Source organism: Tachysurus fulvidraco, chromosome 4 (genome assembly GCF_022655615.1).
Source record: "Tachysurus fulvidraco isolate hzauxx_2018 chromosome 4, HZAU_PFXX_2.0, whole genome shotgun sequence".
NCBI classification, from domain to species: Eukaryota; Metazoa; Chordata; class Actinopteri; order Siluriformes; family Bagridae; genus Tachysurus; species Tachysurus fulvidraco.
In genome coordinates this window covers 23,508,156-23,525,062 of record NC_062521.1, presented here as the reverse complement: position 1 = coordinate 23,525,062, position 16,907 = coordinate 23,508,156, and the positions used below count along the sequence as shown (strand labels likewise).

The 16,907-nt window shown below is 36.9% G+C and overlaps 2 protein-coding genes across 2 annotated transcripts; both read left to right on the top strand.

Moving 5' to 3' along the window:
* Nucleotides 1–2,112: 2,112 nt before the first annotated feature.
* On the top strand, nt 2,113–5,061 carry LOC113642420 (ras-related protein Rab-33B). Its single transcript, XM_027145891.2, has 2 exons — nt 2,113–2,576; nt 3,380–5,061. The coding sequence occupies exons 1-2, from the start codon at nt 2,385–2,387 to the stop codon at nt 3,824–3,826; spliced, it is 639 nt and encodes a 212-aa protein (XP_027001692.1). The 5' UTR covers nt 2,113–2,384; the 3' UTR covers nt 3,827–5,061.
* Nucleotides 5,062–7,063: 2,002 nt separating this feature from the next.
* Nucleotides 7,064–15,320, top strand: LOC113642362 (serine protease HTRA3-like). The gene is made up of 10 exons (XM_027145790.2): nt 7,064–7,531; nt 8,998–9,097; nt 11,036–11,258; nt 12,367–12,561; nt 12,656–12,688; nt 12,773–12,887; nt 13,022–13,081; nt 13,669–13,726; nt 14,385–14,480; nt 14,588–15,320. Exons 1-10 carry the CDS (start codon nt 7,105–7,107, stop codon nt 14,760–14,762), a joined length of 1,482 nt encoding a protein of 493 aa, XP_027001591.2. The 5' UTR covers nt 7,064–7,104; the 3' UTR covers nt 14,763–15,320.
* The last annotated feature ends 1,587 nt before the right edge of the window (nt 15,321–16,907 follow it).

Sequence of the window (16,907 nt, the reverse complement as noted above, 5' to 3'; positions counted from 1 at the left end):
TTTGTAATAAAAAACAACACAAATAATGAAAAAACATAAATTTGGTAGTAGTCTATGTACATTTAGGATTGTACTGTACACTTTTCCTTTTGCTTTTTGTCAGTGTATAGCCAGAGGGGTTGTTTTTAAGTATCGAGTTTATGTACTCTTACATAGACGGGATCAAAAAAGGAAATAATTGGCATTATGAAATGAACTCTTGTCATGGACATGAGATGTAATATGTAAAAATTGGTATGAAATTAAAAAAAAAAGCAGGTTACAGCTGTGGTAAATCCAGAAGAATCAATCAATCAACTGCATGCTTTCTACAAAGCAAATATCCTTCTTGGATCCATCACAGCTATTTAAAGTCTTAGTTTGTAACCTTGACGTTTTAGGTAACATTTCTCTAGGGTTGACAAATCTGAAAACAGACAAGTTTCTTCCTTTATCGTATCCTTTAGTGTGTCTGTTTTCCAGCTGTCCACATCTGTCCTCTGGTCACAGAAGGGCTACTAGAAAAGGCAATACAATAAATGGTCTCAAACCTGTAAGGTGTCTAAACTGCCTTTTAAATCCTTGATGTCCATAGCGCAGTGGTTTAGAAACAGCTGTGTGGCCGTATGGGAGTGATCTTGTGCCCGGGTGCTTTGAATCATAACATCTCATCAAGTTCAGTACAGAATATTATTAAAATGTAGAAAATATTTAAAAATATGCAGAAAGTCAAAGATATTTTCTTCTTTTCCTCACATTAAACCAAGTCGCTGTTTGTAGGGGGAAAAGTCAAGTCACAAACCTGCTTGCTGTATGATCTGCTACCAACATGCCTGATTCATCTAATCAGCTCATCCACAGCTCTTCCTGATTTAAAATGTGTTGGATCATCCCAGTGCCATTGATGCATGACACTGAAATGGATTTATCAAGAAATATGTAGCAGCAGCACCAAAGGACCCCCCCCCTCTCTCTTTCTCTTTCCCTTTCCCTATCTCTCTTTGTCTCCCTCCCCTTTTCCTTCCTCCCATCACTTTCCCTTTTCCCTTCTGTTCTTACAACATTGACCCTGACCGGGATACAGTAATTACAGAGGATAGGTGAGTTAATGTGGTAAATACATCATGAATGTCCAGTATGCTCTCATGTTCTTTCTTTCTTTTCCACATCTAACAGACTGGTTCTGCCTTCATGTGAGTAAATAAACACTGTTTGAAATTAGACTACAATTAAGTTTCTATAGGTCTGCATTTCATCAAAGGTGTTCTGGAATCACATAACTAGATTTTATGTTGTTGACAATTACTGATCCATTAACTAAGCTGGTGAGTTGTTTAGTGTTAATTAGGCATTTAACACTAGTTACGTTAGTTGGTAAAATGGTGGATGTATCCTTTGTGTTTCCACTCCATTGTTAAGGGAAAGTACAGGTATATTCGTATCTGAGCATGAAATTTGGTTAAGCTTATATTCACTCTGTTATGCAAATGGTAAGTGTATTTGGGACTGAATGTAAGCTAAATATTAGCAAGTACAATAGGGGCCTTAGTTTTATTGACATCTTAACCAAAAATGTTAAAAATAAATCAACGTTTGTGTGAAATCCATTGGAACTGTACTTGGAGATGCAGTCCTCAGGAGTATATAGGCCAGCACTGGGTTGGTACTCATTTGCCACCACTGAAAAGAGCCGAAAAAGGCTGAAAATTACGATTTCATTGCTGCCCCAGAGCTCCAGTGTTCCCAGTTGGTTTAGGAGCTTGGGTTACTGTCAGCATGATGTTTCAAGGAATACTCTCCCTGTATTCTTGTGTTTCTCTGTGTTCTAGTTTTTTCCCATCCTCTATAAAATGTGCTGGTAGGTGGGATTGTGTGTGATGGACATGGTATCCCATTCTGGGTGCATTCCTGCTTCACACTAGCAATCCACCGGGTGAGAGCTCTGCGTCCACCGGGTGAGAGCTCTGCGTCCACCGGGTGAGAGCTCTGCGTCCACCGGGTGAGAGCTCTGCGTCCACCGGGTGAGAGCTCTGCGTCCACCGGGTGAGAGCTCTGCGTCCACCTCTTCGTCCACCGGGTGAGATCTCTGCGTCCACTGGGTGAGATCTCAGCATCCTCTGGGAGATCTCAGGATCCACCACAATCTAGTCCAGGGAAATGATTGAATGATAAATTTCCACATGAATGTTTGCTTCTTTTTCTTTGTAGCATAACAAAAAATACCTAAATATCCTTTTATAAAGAAAAATACATTGCTTCAGGGCAGGGATTTCACAGAACAATAATCTCTGTAGTCTCGCGAGATTTTACCTCACATCTCATTCAGTCTCGGTCAGTTCCCTAAGCAGCGCGAGATATAAAAGAGTAACCGCACGCGCTGGTGAGAGAAACAGACGGCTTTACAGATGGACTCGTGCGAGTTTTGGATCCCAGCGATATGTCGCACGTGTAAAATAATCGTGCTCGGAGACGCCGGTGTGGGAAAAACGAGCCTCACTCATCTCTACTGCACCGGAAAGTTTCCCGAGAAAACCGACTCCACCATCGGTGTGGACTTCCGAGAGAGACTGGTGCACGTGGGGGGCGAGAAAATCAAGGTAAACAAACAGTTCTGAGTGTAACAAAGTCTAACAAATCGAAATCATACTGAAAAAAATAAATAAATATATATATATTATATATATATAAAATATAATATATATATAAAATGTGTGTGTAAATTCATCATTATCAGTAAAACAGAAACAAATAAAACTGTATTATAATATAAAAAAAAATCTGAAAACAAAAACATTTTTTTAATCCTATTGCACGATCAAAACAAACAACTGATTAGAATGCTTAAATTGTAAGAAATTCAGATTAATATATTTTGTCATGTTTCTCTTTAATGTGAGAGACAATAATTAGTTTGTTTGGGGAGAATCCAACATATGGTCTGTGTTTCCCTGGGAATTTTAAAATGTCATAACAAACAGAAGTTGATATTAATAAAGGGGCTTTTGTGGCCTGTAGAAAATAGGAAATGAAATTGTTGAAAATCTGCCTGTTGCTACATACCGTACATGAATCATCTTCCCTTTAATAGAAAACATTAAAACCTGCTCACTGTCTAACCCAGACTCAACCAAAAACTAGTTGGTTGCTAAGACTGCTGTACAAACTTTCTATGTGCAATTGAAAGTCATTTTGTTTTAAGTCAGTTATTTTTTTTTAACAGTCAGTTAAATGTGACTATTTCAATTGCACATACGAGTGTACAAAAAAAAAAGGATAAATCAGAAATGGTCATAATTAAGGATTTGAAATATTTTTTTTATTTTTACTTTTTTAATTAGTTAATTATTTATATATTTTTTTAAAATTATCTCTTTTTTGCTTTCCCTCCGTCTCTGTCTAGGTGCAGCTGTGGGACACAGCAGGTCAGGAGCGTTTTCGGAAGTGCATGGTACAACACTACTACCGCAATGTACATGCGGTTGTATTTGTGTACGATGTCACTAATGCGGCTTCGTTCCGCAGTCTGCCCTTCTGGATGGAGGAGTGTCAGCAACACATGCTTGGACCAGATGTACCTCGCATGCTCGTGGCTAACAAGGCCGACTTGGTGACTGTGGCCTCAACCATCGAGCAAGCACGGCACTTAGCTGAGGTCCACTCTATGCCCTTCTACCTCTTTTCAGCTAAAGGTGGCAGCAAAGAACAGGTGGACACCATTTTCAGCAAACTGGTACTACAGGCAAGTAGGCAGAGAAGGAAAAAACCAGAGCCAGCCAGAAGTATTAAACTTCCTTCAAAAGCCAATGCTGTGGAAGAGAAAAAGGAGAAATGGACCTGCAATTGCTGATAGAGGGATGAAATGAGGACGTTATAGAAGTCTTTGGCTGTCTTTAGACTTCTGCATTTCAGGACTGTTATTTTACACATCGTTGTTGATTTCTCATCAAGACTCTGAAGTGCAGAACATCTGCATTCCAACAGAGGAAAAATAATTGGCACCATGAACAGTGTAGTTGAACTGATGTCTTATGCAGTTTGCACAATCATATCAGCTAAACAGGCAACATAACTGTAATTTAGCTTTAGTTTTACTTTAACTTTAAGAGTTGATTTGGATAAACAGAGCATTGCTGTTAATGATCTGTGAAATTCTGACATCAGTGAAGCCTCTTGTATGTTTTCAAACTGCTATTGGTCAAAATGCTATGGATCAGGTCTCTTAACCATATGAAATAACCTTTAATCCTGATGCATACTTTTTAATTGACACTGCAGTTTGGCCAAAGATGAAATTTAGTTTTGTGTCGATTTAAGGATTTGCTTCAGGACTTTGTGTCTATTGCAATTCCATTGTACCCTACAAAAAATCATGTGTGATGCTTTTATTATATTTGTTTATGCACCTGTCCTTAGTTGAATGAGTGAGTTTGGTTAAAAATGTACAAGAGTGAGCAGGTTGGTGAAACTTGTTGAACGCTTTCTTAAGGACTTTTTCAGATATACGTTTAAAAAAAGCACCCGTGCTGTCATATCTCTTCAAATTGTATGCTGTATATGTACTTTTAAAGGAACACATGCTCACATATACTTGTCAGCAAATGGGAAGGGTCACTTGGTCAGTATTTCCACTTGACTAGTATTTCCACTTAACTGAATTGAGTTTTTCAGCACAAATGTTAGATAAAAACATGTCTGATTGATTAGTTGTGTTGATTTTATTTTTGGCCAAATCATCATTGAGCTCTGTATTAGACCTAAATGCCAAATATCTACTGAAAATGCTGGTGTGGTGGACACCTCATATTGTGTCACTGACCTTTTAAACCCATTCAGTTGTTTTCCTTAAATGTTATTGTTACTATCACAGTATTAATTATGCACAGAGTTGTTGCTGATTATACGTGTATTAGATTGTTTTTTTCACTGAGAATGATTTTTCTTAATGTCTGACTAATTTATTCTGATATTTCTCACTCTGCCATAACCTAAAGTTCTGGACATTAACCTCATGGTCACCATTTCATTTAAAATCCAGTGCCTACTATCACATTACAGCTTAAATAAACAGAATTAAACATTTAATTCTGTGTGTTTCATTTCAACCTGCTGCATTGTGTCTTTGTGTGAAACGTACGAACTTGTACGATTGTGTGAGATCCTGAGTCCATGAGTGTCAGAGTTTACTGGAAATTACACACACCTATCAACTTGGTGTTACATTCGACACACTACTGTAGCTAGAGGCCGTGAAGGCGAAAGAGCAAACTAAGATTTAAGATGCGCTCATGCTAGAGTTTTGTATTTTTAGAGCAAAAATATTTAATTCTGTTCGGTTCTGGTGAGTTGTCTTTCTGGATGGAATGTACTAGTTTAGTAAAGAGCTAAACTTAAGCTACTTCTTTGTTTATGAGCTATGCTATGCTCTCATCTTTGCTCACTGCTTTGTTCTGCTAGCTAGTTTGTTGCTTAAATGGAATAGCATCAGTAGGTTTCTTTAGCTAATGCATATGTGTGTACAGATTGCTGTTTTATAAAACAGGGTTTCCTGAATTAATAACAATATGGTGCTCTTCTGTCTTCCTCCCTTTTGTCTTGTTTTTCATTGGCTCTTGCTTTCAAGGTTGAAGGGGTTTTATAGAACTTCAAGCGAAAATATAAGGAAGTGGATGCAAATTTACTTTTTCATGACTTCTATTCACTGGAATAGAAGAAGTGGTCATGAAAAGGTAATTATCAAATATAGCATGATGTAAAATGTGCAGATGAGTATCAGTCAAAAATTCAAGTGTAGGGATGTGGTAGCTCAGTGGTTATGGTGTTAGACTACTGATTGGAAGGTCATGGGTTCGAACCTCAGGTCCACCAAGCTGCCACTGCTGGGATCCTGAGCAAGGCCCTTAACCCTCAATTGCTTAGTTGTATAAATTGGAAGAAAAATGTAATTTACACTAGTTAAGGGTGTCTGCTAAATGCAGTAAATGTAACAGGGAGAATAACAGGGAACTGGAATGCATCTGAAAAAATGACTCAGGAACTGAGGAAATAGCAGCTGGAGCAGGAACTGAGGAAATAGCACCTGTGCCATAATATAAAAAGTTTGAGAATAGTTTGCATAATTTTCAGACTAGAGGAAGCAAATAGCCCATTATTACAAATTTAAACTTAACATTTATTTTGGAGCAATGTTGCCATGGTTAAACAGGCTGAAATACTTAGCCATTATTTGAAATCAAAACATGTTGGAAAGATCGGGAAAACACTGCTTTTATCAAAAATTTGTAATTTAGAGAACCTGCCTTGTACAAATTGTTAACAATATCTACAATAAATCAGTTCACACCAAATCAAAAATTAAGTTCAATACATGTTAGTGGCAGGAAATTCGTGTCTTCAGTAATCATTTTATTCTGGTCTGGGCTGTGGTGAGACTGAAGCAAGAAATACACTATGAATGAGACGCCAGTCTTACAGGGAACCATACACACATGTTCATATGTTCACAGTTCTCAATTTACAAAGTGGGAGGATGTTTGAGGATCCAGAGAAAACTGTCATCATAGGATCAAAGGCACACCATTTTAAGAAACTGTTTCTTCATATTAGAAGCATCCTAAACATGAAATTTGTGTGTGTGTGTGTGTGTGTGTGTGTGTGTGTGTGTGTGTGTGAGAGAGAGAGAGTGTGTTTGATAGAGAGTGTGTGTGTGTGTGTGTGTGTGTGTGTGTGTGTGTGTGTGTGTGTGTGTGTGAGAGAGAGAGAGAGAGAGAGAGAGAGAGAGAGTGTGATTGTGTGTGTGTGTGTGTGTGAGAGAGAGAGTGTGTGATAGTGTGTGTGTGTGTGTGTGTGTGTGAGAGAGAGAGAGAGAGAGAGAGAGAGAGTGTGTGTGTGTGTGTGTGTGTGTGTGTGTGAGAGAGAGAGAGAGAGAGAGAGAGAGAGAGAGAGAGAGAGAGAGAGAGAGAGAGAATAATATTAGTAAAAGTGATCCAGCTTCAGTCATTACTCACACTGTACAGCTTCAGTCATTACTCACACCGTACAAGCGACTGTGCACGTGCTTATGTGAGGAAATGTGATTTCTTCACGGATTTTCACCACATCGAATCAGTTCACTGGTCTAACAGCAGGATGAACATTTTGCTTCTCGTCGTGTCTGTGCTTTTCGCGCATGCCCTAGCAGGACCTGAGCAGCGCGCGCCCTGTCCGGCCAAGTGCGACATGACCAAGTGCCCGGCGCCTCGTGCTGCATGCAAAGGCGGGCGCGTGCTGGACCGATGCGGCTGCTGCGCGGTGTGCGCCTCGGGGCAGGACGGTGCAACCTGCGGCCGTAAGCGCGATCTTCCCTGCGCGGCTGGACTGGAGTGTGTGCACTCAGGGGGAAAGAAATCATCTAAAGGGCTGTGCCGGTGTAAGAACAGTCACCCGGTGTGCGGCAGCGATGGTAAAACGTATGAAAACCCCTGCAAGCTAGAGGAGGCTGGTCGCAGTGCGCGGCAGCGGGGGAATGCTCCAGTCACACAGGTGCACAAAGACCGGTGCGCATCTGCAGCTCCAGGTAAGGCACCGCACACTATCTTATCAGGATGGGACACATTCGCAGTTTCCAGCATGTTGCAGATGTACAAATGTGCATGTTGTAGGATGTACAAAAAGTGAACATGAAATGATCTTCAAAAACATATAGTAATGATATGAAATTATATGATTATGGAAAATATTTTGAACATTTTTGAAATATTCCAAGTTAAAATATATTATTCAAAATATATTTTGAATAACATGTATATAGAAGATGATAAAGAATTCAACATTTTTTTAGAGCTATGATGCATCTAAAAGTAGAACATTGTATTGTATACATATGTATATTGTATACATTTTCATTTCAGCCTTTTATTAAGCTTTGATTGGCTGTAGTGGCTGCTGAAATCATTAACATACCAGAACTCAGGAACAATTTAATTGAAGACTAGAAAACAGTTTCCATCCAGACTTCCTGCATGTATTGTAAAATATGCAGGTCAAGTAAAAAATAGCATGGAACAAACTAAAACCTCACATTCTCATGAAAAAGAGTTTGTCCTTTTGTATTTTTAGTTTCTTTTCAGTTAAATTACTGTTCCAATGATTAATACTTTAACTATTATAAAATAATTCTAACCACTACACTTCATCAAAAATATACTATGTCTAAAATACCAGCTGGATGTGGTGCCAACCCATCACAGAGATACTCACATACTCACAATCACCCACATACTCACAACCATGCATACACAGTATGGACAATTTGAGATGCCAATCAGCCTTTAGTGTAATCCTTGGAGCAGTAAGGGACAATCTCTTAAACTACAACACATGTCTTTAGACTGGGGAAGGAAACCCCTGAAGCTATATGAGAGAACATTAACATGCTGTGCAATAAATGAAATAAAAATAAAACATTTCATAAATCATAAAAATGTACATTTTTTATATAAAATTTATATATAAAATATACATACATATGCGATTAAAATAAAAATCCAACTTGGCATATTTGAGTAATAGAATAAAATAACCAGTTCAGAATACTCGTTATCATTTTTTGTTATTTTTTTACCTTGTTAGTTTTTACACCATTTTCTCAGTTTGCCCAGTTCTTCCCCTATAACATGATCACATGATAGCTACCGTACTAACCAAAGGTTTTCTGCTAATGCTACAGGACATGATAGACCAATTGAACACATCAGAAGGAAAGAGTTAACTCCCTTCTCCCATATACCCTCTATTTGTTAGTGTTACCCTCATTAACAGGGAAGAGAGTGATATCATAACTCTGAACCTGAGAGCTAGGCTCCGTCAAGCCATATTTGACTGTAAAATCAAGATTTGTTCTTCCGATGATGACGTTTATCTTTTAGTAAATTGTTTAATAGAATGTGTAACTGTGGAAAAGAAGAGAGACATGTTTTAACAATGGTTTTATTAGTGACTGGTGAATATTATTAACATGCATAATTCTTTCTGCTAGTATAGGTCCTACACACCACAACAGCCCCAGGTACAAGTTTAATTTCATCGCTGATGTTGTGGAAAAAATTGCCCCCGCTGTGGTCCATATCGAGCTTTTTCTCAGGTAAAGAACACTTCTGTGCATATTATTGTGGTGATGTTGCACTAAAGGTTGCTTAATATGACATGACTCAGACAAGTACTAGAAAACTTAAGCTATCAAGATGTTCTGCTTTAGGCTATTGCAGCTAAAACACTATAGCAATATAACAGTTTCTCACCAAGAGAATGAACGTTATGTTACTCAGAAAATGACAAAGTTTTCTATTCTAAAGTCTTTCCTCTGGTGGAAAACCTATTGATTTTTTACAAAATGCTAACACCAGAGACTCCATCAGTAACTGTTGAATTGTCCTTGTGAAGGATTTCTTACAGTAACAATATCACATTAGAACAAATGCTCTATTATAAAACTATACAGCCAGGGCTAATGTCAGAGCTGCTGTTAGAAAATGAATCAACACCTACAGACCCCTAATAACTGAGAATTTAATAGGTTTGAGGTACAAAATAACTTCCTTAACTGCATCCACACAGACCTATCTGTTACCCTGCCCTAGTTTATAATACTTGTCTAAGTGATGAATCCAGACTGACCAGAAAATCTTTGAGGCATTGCTCAGTAAACTTCTGGTTTGGTGTCCAGTTATGGTTCCAGTTTGATTTGATGGTTGAACAAAACATCTATTATAGCAATAAATGTGAAATATGTGAAAAACAGCCAAGAATGAAAAGTTTAAACAGAACAAGATGACTGTTTTGATAATACAGCTGTTGCCATGCTTAAGGCTGTGTGTTTAATTACACTCGACTGTTGCAGTGTTTAGATCAGAAACTAAAACTGAATATAAATCTGGTATTGTAAAGGCAGAACTATTATTAATTATTGTCTCACAAAGCCAACTTATATTAATTCTGTTGTTTTATTCACTACTTGGATACATGCAATGATCTCTCACTGACCTATCTTTTGACATTCATTTTAAATACCCAATAACTCATATATTTACCTCAGGTGTTAGCAATATAAACAGTGTTTATGTACATGGACAAAATGTCTCTCCCTGCGCTTGGAGATCTTCCGAATGGGAATGTAGGGGAGTGTACAGGAGACTAAAATCGACTGTTTTTTCCTATTTACAATAGGCATGTCATGTTCTACCATCTTTGTTAGCCTGGGATTATAATAACCTGATAATAAACACATTATTTATTCCACAAATGACATGCCTATTGATGTATATCTATAGTTATGTTTATTGCTGTTGAACGTCCATGAAACAAAATAGTTTCCATTACCATTAATATTCCAGCAGCTCAAATGGATGTCCACCCACATTTTCATGTTTCAAGTTAATAAGGCACAGAAAGAAAAATGCAGTTTGTAATTTTGCCCAGAATCTGGTAAGTCCTGAATACTTAACAACAAAAACAAACCCATAACAAAAAACTTAAATGTAAAAAATTTGCAAAACACTAAAACTGGGGACATCAACAAATCCTCTTATATTCTTACATAAATTTACATAAATATCTCAGATATTTTTTCTTTATTTTATTTATCCTTTAATAGATAAAAAAAACTCTTCTACCAGGGAGTCCTGGCCAAAATGGCAGCACACAAAGTTCCACAAAAACACTTCAAAACAAACAGCACAAAAAAAGGCTTGTCCAGCACTCAGAACCAACAAAATACACAAATATTAAGTATGTGTATTTTGTAATATTAAGTAAGATATGTGGAGCAACAAGTCCATTTTGAATGCATTTTTACTACAGAAACAATGTTTTAGAAAGAGCACATTAATATTAACCTGTGAGTTGAATTACAGCCAGCACTGCTGTCAGAATGGCTGTTATAGCAAACTAACCAACACGTTCTGCACAATCAATGGTGTGGTATAAAAGCTTTTCTCTAACTTTTCTTACCTTCATGTTTAAATTAACATGCTTATAATTTATATTGTACAAACGCAGTCACTTTTTTGATGTTTGTGTCCAGCCATCCGCTGTTTGGCCACCACGTGCCGTTGTCTAGCGGATCGGGGTTCATCGTGAAAGAATCCGGTGTGATTGTGACCAATGCTCATGTGGTGAGCAGCACTGCCACATCAGTGGGCCGACAGCAGCTTCGGGTGCAGCTTCACGATGGCAAAAAATACGAAGCCTCCATAACAGACATCGACAAAAAGTCTGACATCGCCACCATCAAAATCAACCCACGGGTATTACAGCAGTGCATTTACAGTAGGGATCAAATGGACCTACAGATGGATTAAGCTTCTTTGAATTGAATGACCATTTATCAGAACACATCATTGTCCTCTTTGAATGAATATTAAGTTGAATACTCCTGCTAGCTATCAAGTCAATGCTGAATTAAAAATAATTTTACATGAACATGATAGGACTATAGAGTCATACCAATATCTTTATGCACAATATGGCTGTTTAATTATGACCATACAAGATCTGCAAATCACAGTTTTACTACACTACACTACCTGCATGCCAAGCTTAGTAAGGCCTAGCTGTAAACCAGAAATTCAAACCTCCTAAAAAGGCTTTACTTTACAAGGCTGTAAGTTTTTCTGGCACAGCTTAGTTCATTTCCCTTTGGTGTTAATGAGCTTTCCACATGATCTGTATATTACTCATCTATTATCAGCACCTCTAATAGCAATTCTCACATATACACCACAGCTGGTTGTGTGAGCTTTCCTCTCATGTTCAGTGAGCTGGTTTATATCTCACTATCCAATAAGTCTAGGCTACTTCGACATGTTAACTCTGGCATGATGCAGTGCTAGTACGGGAATTTTAGAAATAAACAATTGAAAGTGACTAAGTCTGACTGGGAAATGAACTGAATGCTTGGTTTATATTATTGGAGATGGAAGAGAGAGATTGTATTAAAGGCTAGGATAAGAAAAGCAGTGGCATCTGAAAATGCTTTTGCTTAAGAGTGTTAGCAGACCTCACACAGAGTTTGTTTCTGTTTTCGTCTTTTCTTCTCATATCTCTGTCTCATAGCCTTTTTTTGGATATATTCACACACTTGTTTGGGTCAAAATGATCCACTTTATTTCTTAATTTTAAGCAGAGCATTATTCTGAATAGAATTTTTTAAATAAGTTTTTATCCTTTAAGATCTAATTTTTGTTTGAGGAGAAGGAGAGCACAAATGAAAAAGTGGGATAATGTAATATTTGTTATCGTTAACTGTCTTTGGAAGTCAAAATTTCATCTTTTACCCCAAAAAAACAACAACAAAAAACACACAAATTGCACCCGTGTAGATACTTTTAGTGTATGTCTATTTTTCTTCATCAGAAAAAGCTTCCAGTTCTTCCTCTTGGCCACTCAGCTGACTTGCGTCCGGGTGAGTTTGTGGTGGCCATCGGCAGTCCGTTCTCTCTGCAGAACACTGTGACTACGGGCATCGTAAGCACAGCACAGAGAGACGGCAAGGAGCTCGGCATCCGGGACTCGGACATGGACTACATTCAGACTGACGCCATCATCAATGTGAGACTTTAGTCCAAATGCTATCTCTAATGTCAATACCTAAATATTTGACTATTTTAACCTTCTGTTTCTCCTATACAACCATCTTGAGTAGTATGGAAACTCAGGTGGCCCACTTGTTAACCTTGTAAGTATTAGCCGTGTATTGATTTTCCATTTACCAGGATGGTAAATTTTTTTTTTACTTACTTTGTTTATTTTTTTACCTCAGGATGCTGAGGTTATTGGGATAAACACACTGAAGGTGACAGCTGGGATTTCCTTCGCCATTCCGTCAGACCGTATTAATCGCTTTCTAGACAATTCTTATGACAAACAGTACAAAGGTAAGATCTCTGTCATAACTGCAGTGTAAGTAATCAGAATTTTTATTCATCACTCAGTAATTCAAAACAAAATCATGCAAAGCAGTCATATTTACTGTGAAGACTTTGAAATAAATCTCAGGCATCTGTTTCAGATAAACACAGACTAGTTAGGCTGCAGTACATGCCATCTCATCCTGTTGTGTCTGACTCAGGTGAGAATTAATGCTATATATTTGATTTCATTTTCAGTGTATTTCAGCAGATATGTTGAAAATGTGGGAACAAATGTTGCTATAATGTGATTACATGAACTTGTTTTGCACTCATTTTAATAATGTAATATCAAAAAAACTATATCAAAAAGTTAATTAATTAACTAATTAAAAACTGTAATTGTCAGAACATCACTGTTTACTCTTTTTTCAGGTATAAGAGGAGCAACACACTTTAGGCTGTGGGCTTATAGAAAAATGATCCACTTCACATCAGAATATATCACATCACTTTGTCGTAGATTATATTGCTCATCTATATTCACCGTATATTGCAACAGCACAACCCAGTGTGTGTTATTTCGCACACCTCGGTGTTTTATTCTGTACATATTTGCCTGTCTTGTTGAGTTCATTAGTACCATGCTATTTGAAAAAGTGTAAAATCAATTGAAATAAAAATCTCCACCTCAATATTCAGATAACTTATTTACTTATAGTTCAATGAAGAATCAAATTGACACAAAAAAAGTTGATTGATTGGTTTTATATGTAACATAATATGACTTATTACCTTAATGTTGTAGATGTAAAAGGCACAAAGAAAAGGTTTCTTGGAATCAGAATGATCACCCTCACACAGGAGTAAGTATGATTTAATCTGAATAGTTTGCGGTGTTTATCTATAAACACATAGATATGTCCTTTCTACAAACTGTTGTATAAAGGACATTATTTACTTTTACATTATGTACTGTCCAGTGTCACCCAAATGAGGATGATGTTCCCTTCTGAGTCTGGTTCCTCTTAAGGTTTCTTCCTCATATCCTCAGCTTTTCCTTGAAATCATCAGCTCCAGCTTAGTTGTTAGAGATTAATAGTAACGTAATATTAAAATTAAAGCGCTATACAAATAAACTGAATTGAACTGATTAAATGGATGTAGAAGGTACACTTTAATTAATACAAGTAATGTAATAATCAACCTTGGGTTAGCAACACTAATTCATGATGGGCCTCTTCACCATTCCAATCATTGATAATTTCCCCATAGCATGAGTGGGGATCATGGAGTGCTTTATTATGTACAGCTTCATTGATGCAACTGCTTTTTAAGGTTAAATTAATTAAAATTCATACAAAATGCACGGATATATTCATAGGTACAGAGTTATTCTGTTGTAATTCATATGAATAAATGTAAATAAATGTATAATTACTCCTTCTGTCAATCTAAGGGCGTCTGCCAAATGCTATAATTGTAAATACATGTTTTTCTCTTTTATTTTTTGAAACAATTTAGCCTGGTTGAAGACATGAAACAGCATGATCCATATTTCCCAGATATCAGCAGTGGAATTCTTGTTCATGAGGTCATTCCAGATTCCCCTGCACAAAAGTATGTCCAAGTCAAGATGCCAATTAGGATTAGTTTTTTAAATCACAATAAACCAAACTGTCAGAAATCGCTCATATACTGTATTTGCCACTGCTTTCTGTATTCAGGGGTGGACTTGAAGCAGGTGATGTCATCGTGAAACTAAATGGCCAGTCATTGGTCAGCACTGAGGATATACAGTTGGCGCTTCATGGAGACACGCCACTTCTCTTGGAAATTCTTCGTGGCAACAATAGTCTACTATTCAACATTGAACCACGTGTACTTGTGCAGAAAAAATAAAAGTTAGAATGGACAATGATGTGGATTTAGACGATATTAGATTTTAATGGAATTTAAATTGCAATTGTTTTTTTTTTTGTTATGAAGGCTACACAAGAACATCTGCATGTACACTGTACATTTTCAGTATTGAAAAGTACAGTTACGATATGTCATGTATTAATGACCAGAGGACATCAGTACATTGTGAATAATGACTAGGATTTTACAATTGTTACTGAGTTCAAGTGAAAACTCAGATTTTACACAATTTTATATTCAGATTTTGACATACAGTCATACAGTCACTGAAGCCAAATGTCTCTCTTTAAATCCTATTTTCCTCACTGTATTTACTTTACAAACTACTCGAGATGAACAAGTCCTTTGACTTTACCTATAAAATACGCTACATTATGTTATGTCTGTCTGATGTATGTTCCTTGCTTCATACTGTAGCATTGTCACACAGTGTTAATTATTTATGTGCTATTTATCACACCAGTGTAAGCAGGTCTTTCTATATACATTAGCATGTGTATTTTTTATACACAATATATATTTTACAAATAAAAAGTTCTTGAATAAAGATTACTTTGTATTATATGTATCATCCAATCATTTATCACCTTCCTAAACAGAGAAAACAACTACCAAAACAACTAAAATTCTGTCTGAGAAAAGTTTTGGTACAGCCTATCTTTATTCCCTGACAGTAGTAATGTTTAACCTTCATTGTGAGCAAACATATCTTAAAACTTGTGTTAAGTTGCTTGGAGAGAATGTAGTTAGAGGCTGCTTAGACATATTACCTCAAACCAGCTGTTATGCTGGGAGGGTCAAAATGTTCCAGAGAAATACAAAATTTGCTCCACATACTGGGGAAAAGGCACATGTCCTGAATTAATAAAGGTTTGTGTGGGTGAACAGCTGCAAACTAAAACAGGCTACCAAGAGTGTCTAAAATGGATCACGTCTTTCACTTGAGTACATGATATTTTGTCTGTTTGTCATAAAAAATATGAAAGTTATACCAACTCTGTGTTACAGGGCAGAAAGGTACCTGGACTAATACTGGACTTATTAAATCCACTGAAGCAAACAAACATTGCTAGGCAATGCTAGGCAATACTCAGAAACACAAGACATGCAAATGGCACAAACATGGCAATACTAAATAAAGAAATGTAAAGCAGGCAATGGTCAAAACACTAATTGAAGCAGGCACACTGCTAAAGCTTGGACTCACAATAGACACAATACTGGAACGAGACTTCACAAAGCAACACAGACAGTCTGGGTTATTTAAGGGGAGTGTTGTGATTGCAAACAAGTGAGTGTCATTATGAATAAGAAGACTCTGAGCAGGGACATGAGGTGATGAGATCCATTGCAGGGAACCGTTCATATTCACATTCCCATCAAGGGGGAATTAAGATTAGACAATCAGCCTGTTTTTAGACAGTTGGAGGACACTAAAGAACCCTGAGGACAGAATACCATGGAAATAGAAACAAAATAAGTTTGATAAATTTACAAAATAAATTACTAAGGTATTATTGTTACACATAGTTTTAGCAGTTTTAATTTGAAGTTCAACAGTTTAATGTTAGAATTAAAGCAAGATATATTTGGGTTGGTTTCTGTCACACAAGTTAAATCACATTAATGGGTTGCATACATTGCCTACATAATTATTACTATTTGTGCAGAGATCTGTAAAAATATTCACTTCACTCTGTGTCTCTCCATTTGCCTTTCATTTTTACATTGAAATCCTCTCATATCGCACTTTATGTGAGATATGAGAGGATTTCAATGTAAAAATGAAAGGCAAATGGAGAGACACGGAGTGAAGTGAAAATTTTAAATTGTTAATATAATACTACAATTTTCTGTTTTGCTGTTACATATACTGTAGTGTAAATTATAATTCTCATAAGCTATGTTATAATAAGCTTTTCCTTTTTAAGTAAACTGCATGTTAGGTCAAATGAAGAGTAACCAACACTATTTTACATGACTGTGCAGTGTATGGCGCCCCTTAGTGGCACGAGTAGTGAAAGAATAAATAGGAAAGTGTGACCCTAATGGTCCAAACAGGTAAAAACATCCTGACAGTATTTCCACTTGAGGTGTTGCAGTTATTGCAAACTATAAATAAAA

Excerpts from the sequence above, each read along its gene's own strand:
- LOC113642362 (XM_027145790.2), top strand. The coding sequence starts at position 7,105 with ATGAACATTTTGCTTCTCGTCGTGTCTGTGCTTTTCGCGCATGCCCTA. Across the intron at positions 13,082-13,668 it reads TCCTGTTGTGTCTGACTCAG|ATGTAAAAGGCACAAAGAAA; the intron begins GTGAGAATTAAT and ends TTAATGTTGTAG. Across the intron at positions 14,481-14,587 it reads CCAGATTCCCCTGCACAAAA|GGGTGGACTTGAAGCAGGTG; the intron begins GTATGTCCAAGT and ends TTCTGTATTCAG.
- LOC113642420 (XM_027145891.2), top strand. The coding sequence starts at position 2,385 with ATGGACTCGTGCGAGTTTTGGATCCCAGCGATATGTCGCACGTGTAAA. Across the intron at positions 2,577-3,379 it reads TGGGGGGCGAGAAAATCAAG|GTGCAGCTGTGGGACACAGC; the intron begins GTAAACAAACAG and ends GTCTCTGTCTAG.